The following is a 7,632-nucleotide window of genomic DNA, read 5'->3' as shown; positions in this document are numbered from 1 at the left end:
CATGGAGTTTACGATAATATAGATAGCAAATAATAAAAACTTTTTGAATAAGAAATACACCATAGAACTTAAAAGTAAAAAAAGACACGTAAAGATAAGAGAAATGTTAAAAGAGCTTACTTAATATTGATCAAAAGAATAATACAAGCTCGAAACAAGACCTGTAAGCATTTGAATATAACAAAGATTTGGGACAAAGAGAGTGTTAAGTTCGTTTTGTCTTGCACCTCTATAACTCAAGCACAAGTATTTATAGAAAGGAATGAAATCTCAAGATGCTAAATCACTTGTTCTTGCCATGTAGTTGTCTCTCGAGATTATGTAATTCTTGGTCCTAGGCTTGAGATGTTGTTTTCATGTGATTTCGAGCCTTGAGATATTGTTTCAATTTGGAGTAAATAATTTATTTGATCCGTAAACTTAAAGTATTATTGTTCCTTCCAAATGGTCCTTAAATTTTGAAAAATCATTCAATATCCTAAAAGTAATAGAAATTATGCTAAGCAGACTCTTTACTATTGAAATATCATTCAAATTAGTTTTGAATTTTACTGAAATATATCAAGAACTAAACTGATGAATATTCAATACTTTAGAAATTACTTAAATAATTGTATTGTTTTAAAGGACAATTTAGAATAGAAGACAATAGTTTGAGAAAAAAATTAGTTTACATTCTGTGATTGTGTCTTGTGATGCACACATATCGTGCAACTTTAGTCTTGGTGAAAAAAGAACGCCGCTTACAACACATTACGTGGAGCTTCCATAGTAGTTGTTATTTATAGTTCATTGCCTCTCCAAACCTTGGTATGGTACTCAATAAAATTTTCAATCCGTTCTGTACCTAGACTTTGTACATGATACACCAGAATTTCTATCATTAAATACAGAATCAGTCTCCCTAAAACTAATACTACTACTACTTGTATCTAACTTCCTATGCTCTATATTTGTGTCAAGATGAAAATGAGAAACACCTCCCCCACTCCTTTTAACATCCACTACTCTGTTCCTGTACAAAAGACCCTCTTCTGAAGGAGACGGCTGGAACCCAGTCGAATGTGGCAAAACTACTGAATCATGTTGGTCTATATCAGAAGAGGGAAAATATCCAGAGTGGGGAAAAGATGGCAATGCAGGGCAGATGTTGGAATCAGAATTTCTCAACATGCCACCTGCACCACGTCCCACATCACCAAAAATATAATCAGCAAAGTCATCTGTACTGGTTGAATCAGCCGTGCTATCTGTACTGCAAGAACCTTCATCAGAATTGCTGCTGATAAGGGATGAGTTATCACTTGATGAATCTTCTTCCAAAATCCTTTTTGAGTGGAGAAACTTCGAATAGAGTGTATCTAAGGAAGCTGAACCACCTGGGGAAGTCAAATTAACACCAGCACCTGTGGATAGTCGCCTTGACTTCATTGTGGCAGTTTTTCCATTGAGTTTCCATTTTGAGTCTGAAGATACTATACTGTTCCTGATTAATCTTGGGGCTCTAGGTGAGCATCTACCAGGTGATTCAGATGGTCAGAGATGCGGATAACACAGAAGCAAAAAATAAGATGTTAACAAAAAAAGAAATCAATAATCAGATGGGTTACCTTGAATAAAAAAGCATGTATGCTCCTTTTGCCAAGACACTTTCCAATTCAACAGCTGTTACCTGCAAGACAAGTAAGAGAGATGATTAAATAAGTTTTAAGCGACAGCTGCAGTGGAAATATCAATAGATCAAATAGACTTTGTAAATATTGTAGAGAAACAGTGTCTTAAATCCACAAACACGCTGCAAGTCCAACATTGGTATCCTTCAGTGTAGTGGTCAAACTCACTAAATCTAGTGAATGACTAACCTAAAATTAAGTCTTCTATGCAATCTATGTGGGATTTAATATAGCCACATCAGAGGTTTATCAAATTTCCTCATTGGCAGAATTAACTTTTCAATTGACTTGATTGGTTTCATGTAAATTTCAATGAATTAACAGACAGCGTAAAAGTTCAACCTTCACTTATTAGCTTAAGCTCTCCACATAGACTACATTGCTACTTTGAAAATTGATGTTATTCCAACAGTAAATCTGAAGGAAAGGTAAGAAAAGGTTTAGGAAGCAAATTGGCTACGGGATCTTTCATTTACGAACCTCTGCCAGTTTTTACCTTTTGTCTACCATGCATGTTTGGATTAATTAATTTTAAGGACATAGTCACTTTTATTTGCAGCTTTATGAAAGTGGGTAAAAAATTATTTCCCCAGAGTTAACCTTTTCCCTAACAATCAAAGGCAGAAATCTGATTTGCATGTTCACACACTGAACCCAGAAGCAGCTCAGCTCTGAAGAAAGGGTTTTATGAAACAAATTTTTTTGTGGAGCTTTCATTATGGACTCAAATCAGGCTGTTACCCTGGCTTTAATCATTCATTGATGGAGCCCTGTTCAGGCTGGTACCTTGCATAATATTATTATTCAAAGTTCTAGTGTCATGTGCTATGGTAAAAGTTTTATTTGAATTATAAACAGAATTACTGTTAATGAAGTCTTAAGTTGTTTTTATAGAATAAACAATATAAATCCACTAAGAATATATATTTAAAATTTTACTCAAATATTGCTTATAACAACCTACAGAAGATCATTTTAGCTTATGATCTTATAGCATATCCATAGTACAATTAAGAACCAAAGAAATTTGCTCTCAAGATATGCAAATAATGGAAACTAAGACATACCACACTGTCATCAACCTTGAACCACCTGCTTTGGAAATTCTTCACATAGCACACATAATGACCCGAAAAAGCAGCATTCATGATATCCAGGTGAACAACTACCCCATATAGCCTGTATATAGGCAAATCACTAGTCCCACTCATGAAAGGTGCCAAGTCCAGTATTTCAGGAAACCGAATAGGTTTATTGAGCTTCCCAAATTTTCCGGACTGCAATAACACAACAAATCTTAAAATCTTCATACAAGATGCTTGATAAAATCTTATCCTTAAATGTAACAAATACCTGAAATCTCTTTAATGCAATAGTAAGAACATTAGGTGCCTCCAAAACTGTCATTTTCTTCTTGGCCTTCTCATAAGATTTACACCTGCTCAACACAAAAATGTAAGGAAACTAGTAGTCCAAACTATGTGTCAAAGATGACCACACTGAAAAAAATGGTAAGATAATATTGAAAGTTTTCATGAGGCTTCTCCAAGATCAACCAACCTGACACAGCGGTACTTGTTTTCTCCATCCAGAGTCTCAGCACTTGTAAACTGTCGAAGGGCCTCCTCCAGGGTTGCTATCTCCCCTTCTATCTCAACTGTCAGATCCATCATCCTTTCTTGACGCTCAGATTTCCCTCCACATTTCATGCATTTGATCTGCCAATACATTATCAGCTTTATGTTCCTTGCCCATCTTACTTGCACTAGTGGATCATATGACAAGAATAATAGCATTATCTATTTCGAAAACAGCCCAACACTGCATTTTTTCAAACAGAAAAATAATTTTACCTTTGATTGGAGGTAACCTCCAAATGTTAGGCCCATTAAATTAGTTTCCTCTTTCAATGAATCTGACATGTTATCCCCAGATTCCATAAGGCAAACAGATTGCATTGTCTCAACAACAAGCCTGTCAAATGTATACGACTCATTCAATTGAAGTGAAATATAAAACAAGAATTATCAAAATTTTCACTGATTCAATGATGTAAACAACACCTTAGAAATTCATGTGCATCTTCTTCTCTTCCATTACCAAGTTGGCTCCCAATATTCTGTAGTTGAGAGAGAATGCCCAGAGGTGACATGGGAGAGTTTGTGTCTTTTGACTTCAAAATCAAACTTTCAAACTCACAGGTGAAACACCATTTTTTATTTGCACCTGGAATTGACATTAAATCCAGGGAACAGTTACACAGTATTCAAGAATATCTGATGATTCCAGTATGAAACTGTGATTGCATACATACATGATTTAGAATGAAGTCCTTGAAGCAAATAAGCAGTCAGGGGAGGTGTAACTGCCAAGCACTGGAGTACAGCATTAGCATAACAGCTGCAAAATTATTGTAAAATTAAGAAAAAGGAAGTAAATCCTAAGGCTACATAAGTGGCAAGAGTAATATTGATTCTATACAAAAACACAAGAACCTAACAATTTACATCAATTAATTACCTATTTTTTGACAAGGAAGAACTTAATGCATCCACACTATTAAATTACATCAAATAATCATAAAGCAATACACATAATGCACACTATTTCTCATATGCAAAAAATCATTTCAAATTACCTGTTTCCACAGTTTATAAGACCAAATGGTTGCAACTCCACTCTGTTCCAGTTATAAAGCTTGACAAACAAATCATATGGAAAAAGACCCTGCAAAAAATATTAATAGACAATGTAAGATAATGGTTCCTTAAGGCACAGAAAAACAAAAAAAGACTCGTTCAAGAGTAACCTTATCACTGTATTTTCCAGTAATATCACTCCCAACAGCTGATGGAAAGGGTTTAGACAACTTTGATCCTCTAAGCTGATCAGAAACTTTTAGAACAGATGTTTTCAGGTCATTCTTTGAATTTGAAGTTGCACTGCCAGATTGGATGCCATTATTCCCACATTTTGTACTGTAATGTGAATGCTCTTCGGTTCTAGAAACTAACTTAGTATCAGCAAATGCATGTGGCAGACATCTACTTTGAGCTGACTTCAAGGTGCTACCAGTGTTGATAACATGATTTGATACCCTCAAACCAACTGTTTGCAAATTATGGATGCTCAAAGCATCAGCACAACCAACACCCTCATTTTCTGAAGATGCTGATCTTGCACATGGCATATTATTCTTAACTGACTTTGGAGCAGAATCATCATAGTGGGATGCAAGAGGGTCACTATTAGAGTCATCTTTTATCCTCGTTGAATCAAGAGTTGTATTCCAGAATCCAGAAGACACTGTAATAGGCTCAATTGTTGCCCCTTTCCACATACACAAACCAGAACTACCATTTAATGTGAGTTTACTCTCTTGTTTACTAAAATCAGGCCTAATTTGATTTAATTTATGCATTGCAGGATTACCATCAACCAAATCAACCAAACTAGCAAACTTAGGTGATAATGGAATGGATTCACCAATGCTATTACAAGTGGTATAAAAAATGTCAATGGTGGGGTCCACAAAAATATGTCCCTCGCATCTCTCATGCTCATTGGAGGTGACACTCTCACAGACAGAAGAATCATCAGATGATTCACTAGCACCAGTGGAAGCTGAGAATCCAGAGAATGAGTTACTAGATAATTCAGAATTAGAGCCTGTAACATTTCCCTCTTGAAGAGACTCAACTCTTACACTATCATCCCTTGCACATGAAATATCAGGAGAACACCTCATATCAGACAACAGGGGTTTGTCAGATGATGTTGCATACTCTCTGCTTTTAATCTGAGACTTCTCATCATGGACTCCACGATAGTCTGGTTCTGCTACCTTCTTCCCAAGATCACTAACCAGATCTTCCGTCTGGCAAGTTGGGCTGGGAGGATGGCATTTATCTTTGTGATCTTGACGCCAATGAACAATTTGGCACTTTCCAGAACTGGAACACATGAAAACAAAGGTAAGCAATATTAACATGATAACTTTCTTAAAAAAATACAAAAGACATAAATATGCAGAAAATAACAATGAATTAAAAACTAAGTAATATGGATTGGACCGTCTTGTCTGCTATATCACTAAACAAACTGCAAGAACACAAAATCCAAACACCTAAATAGTCTTTAAAAAAGAGAGACCATGATCGCAAAATTTCCAGCTATCATATTTTGTCCTCCAAACATGAGAAGAAAATCATTAAGCGTATATTTGAGTTTGCATTTGCCAAGGGGAACTTGTGTTTTATACGTGATCTCTGAAAGCTTTAAAGGGTAGTTTCTCCTTTGGACAGGGATGTGACGTGCTATACATATGTTTCATATTGCACTCCAAACACACACTCTTCTCCAAGTTCTGTTTTATGCTCATACCAAAACTTACATAATTTTTATTTCCACCCACAATACCCCATCATTTTTTTTTGTAGAAAAAAACAACCAACTGATCTTGCAAACGTTGATCCTACTCAAGAATGGACCAACTGGCAAATTCCAACCTCAAACCAAGACAGATTTTGCATGTTCTTTCTCCGCGGCTTACAAGTAAACTTCGCATATCGTGGCCACATACACAACACAAAACCCACTCCACAAAAACAACACTTAGAACCAAGAAATCAATTGCAAACACCATACAGTTAACAAATTACAGCACAAAAACAAAAAATAAACACCTACAATGAAATATCTTTATCCAGCACACAGCAATAAAGAAAGTATTTAAAAGCAAAAAGAGACTAGTTTTCATCTTTTTTTCCTTTGCAATTTTATTTTTCTACATTAGAGGCACCTAAATTTGAATCTATCACCTCATAAATTCCTAATGGCTTAACTAGCGCCAAGTTCACCCGACAGAAAGAAAAAAATTACGCAACACTATATGGCAAAGAAAAAAGAAAACCTAAGCGCATATAGAAGAAATTGAAATCAAAAGCGTACCAGTAATGAACCGCTTTGCACCTTGCGCAGCGCGTGGTGGTGGGAGAGTAACACACCGCGCATACTTTGTCCCTCGGCAGTTCCCCCGAAACAACGCGGTATTGGTGGTAGTACAAAGCCTCCGTCTCTGTCTCTGCCCTAACGGACTCCTCATCGGCGAGAACGAGAAGCCTCTTGATCTCCTCCGCCCTGGCCGCCGTGCGCCGGCACCCGTGCCGGACGAAGAAGGCGACCGCTGGCACGGAGAGGCCGACCACCGCGACAAGGACCAGGCTCCAAAACCCTAGATCAATGGTGACACGCATTAATCCAGCGAAGGCGACGCGACCCGGGGGCGCGTGGAGAGTAACAACCGAGCAAGCGATCGCGGTAAGGATCAGGGTCTCTTTTGGATTGGACCGTGACGGAGAGGCAGGTGAGGTTAGCAAGGAGGAAGAATACGTAGAGTGGGAGAGGAGGCATATGTAGCTGGAAGACGCAGAGTGAGAGAGGTTGGTGAAGTGTCACGCGTGGAAAAACTGTGTTTTGGAATTTTTAGAATTTATAAAACGAAAGACGAACAGAAGAAGAACAAGAAGTGATGGTGGAATTGAATCTGTGTTTTTCGACTTCGATTCAGGCAAGAGAGAAGAAGAAGAAAGAAAGGGGAAGTTGTTCCCTGGTGCGGAAGATGAAGAAAAATGAAGTTTTACCGTAACGGAAATCTGAGGAGAGAGAACTAGAAAAGAACGACGTGCTGAAGACGCAGTAAATAAAATAATGTGTAATTAATTATTATTGTTATTTATTTATAGTTGAGATAGGTCGTTACGGAATTTAAGAAATTAATGGTAAGGGAAAGGAATTTTGTTACCCTCGGCTTAGGGAACAGTGAAGTGAATTGACTGAATTATATATTCTCTTGTCAAATATTCCTACTCGTTATAAATTGTCTTTTTTTAATAGAGCCTAATGATAACTAATAAATAAAGGAATATTTTTTATATAAAGAAGGAAAAAAATGAGGGCT

At 36.9% G+C, this 7,632-nt stretch overlaps 1 protein-coding gene across 1 annotated transcript; it reads right to left on the bottom strand.

The window, feature by feature from the left end:
• Window positions 1-652: 652 nt before the first annotated feature.
• On the bottom strand, window positions 653-7,370 carry LOC114395371 (ubiquitin carboxyl-terminal hydrolase 16-like). Its single transcript, XM_028357135.1, has 11 exons — window positions 6,624-7,370; window positions 4,483-5,626; window positions 4,312-4,400; window positions 3,988-4,073; window positions 3,737-3,899; window positions 3,527-3,647; window positions 3,234-3,391; window positions 3,027-3,111; window positions 2,741-2,950; window positions 1,611-1,672; window positions 653-1,516 (listed from the first exon to the last, which is right to left on the bottom strand). The coding sequence occupies exons 1-11, from the start codon at window positions 6,926-6,928 to the stop codon at window positions 832-834; spliced, it is 3,108 nt and encodes a 1,035-aa protein (XP_028212936.1). The 5' UTR covers window positions 6,929-7,370; the 3' UTR covers window positions 653-831.
• Between the last annotated feature and the right edge of the window lie 262 nt (window positions 7,371-7,632).

Source organism: Glycine soja, chromosome 2 (genome assembly GCF_004193775.1).
Source record: "Glycine soja cultivar W05 chromosome 2, ASM419377v2, whole genome shotgun sequence".
Classification (NCBI taxonomy): Eukaryota; Viridiplantae; Streptophyta; class Magnoliopsida; order Fabales; family Fabaceae; genus Glycine; species Glycine soja.
The sequence above is the reverse complement of the archived record's forward strand: the minus strand, read 5'-3'. Positions and strand labels throughout refer to the sequence as shown.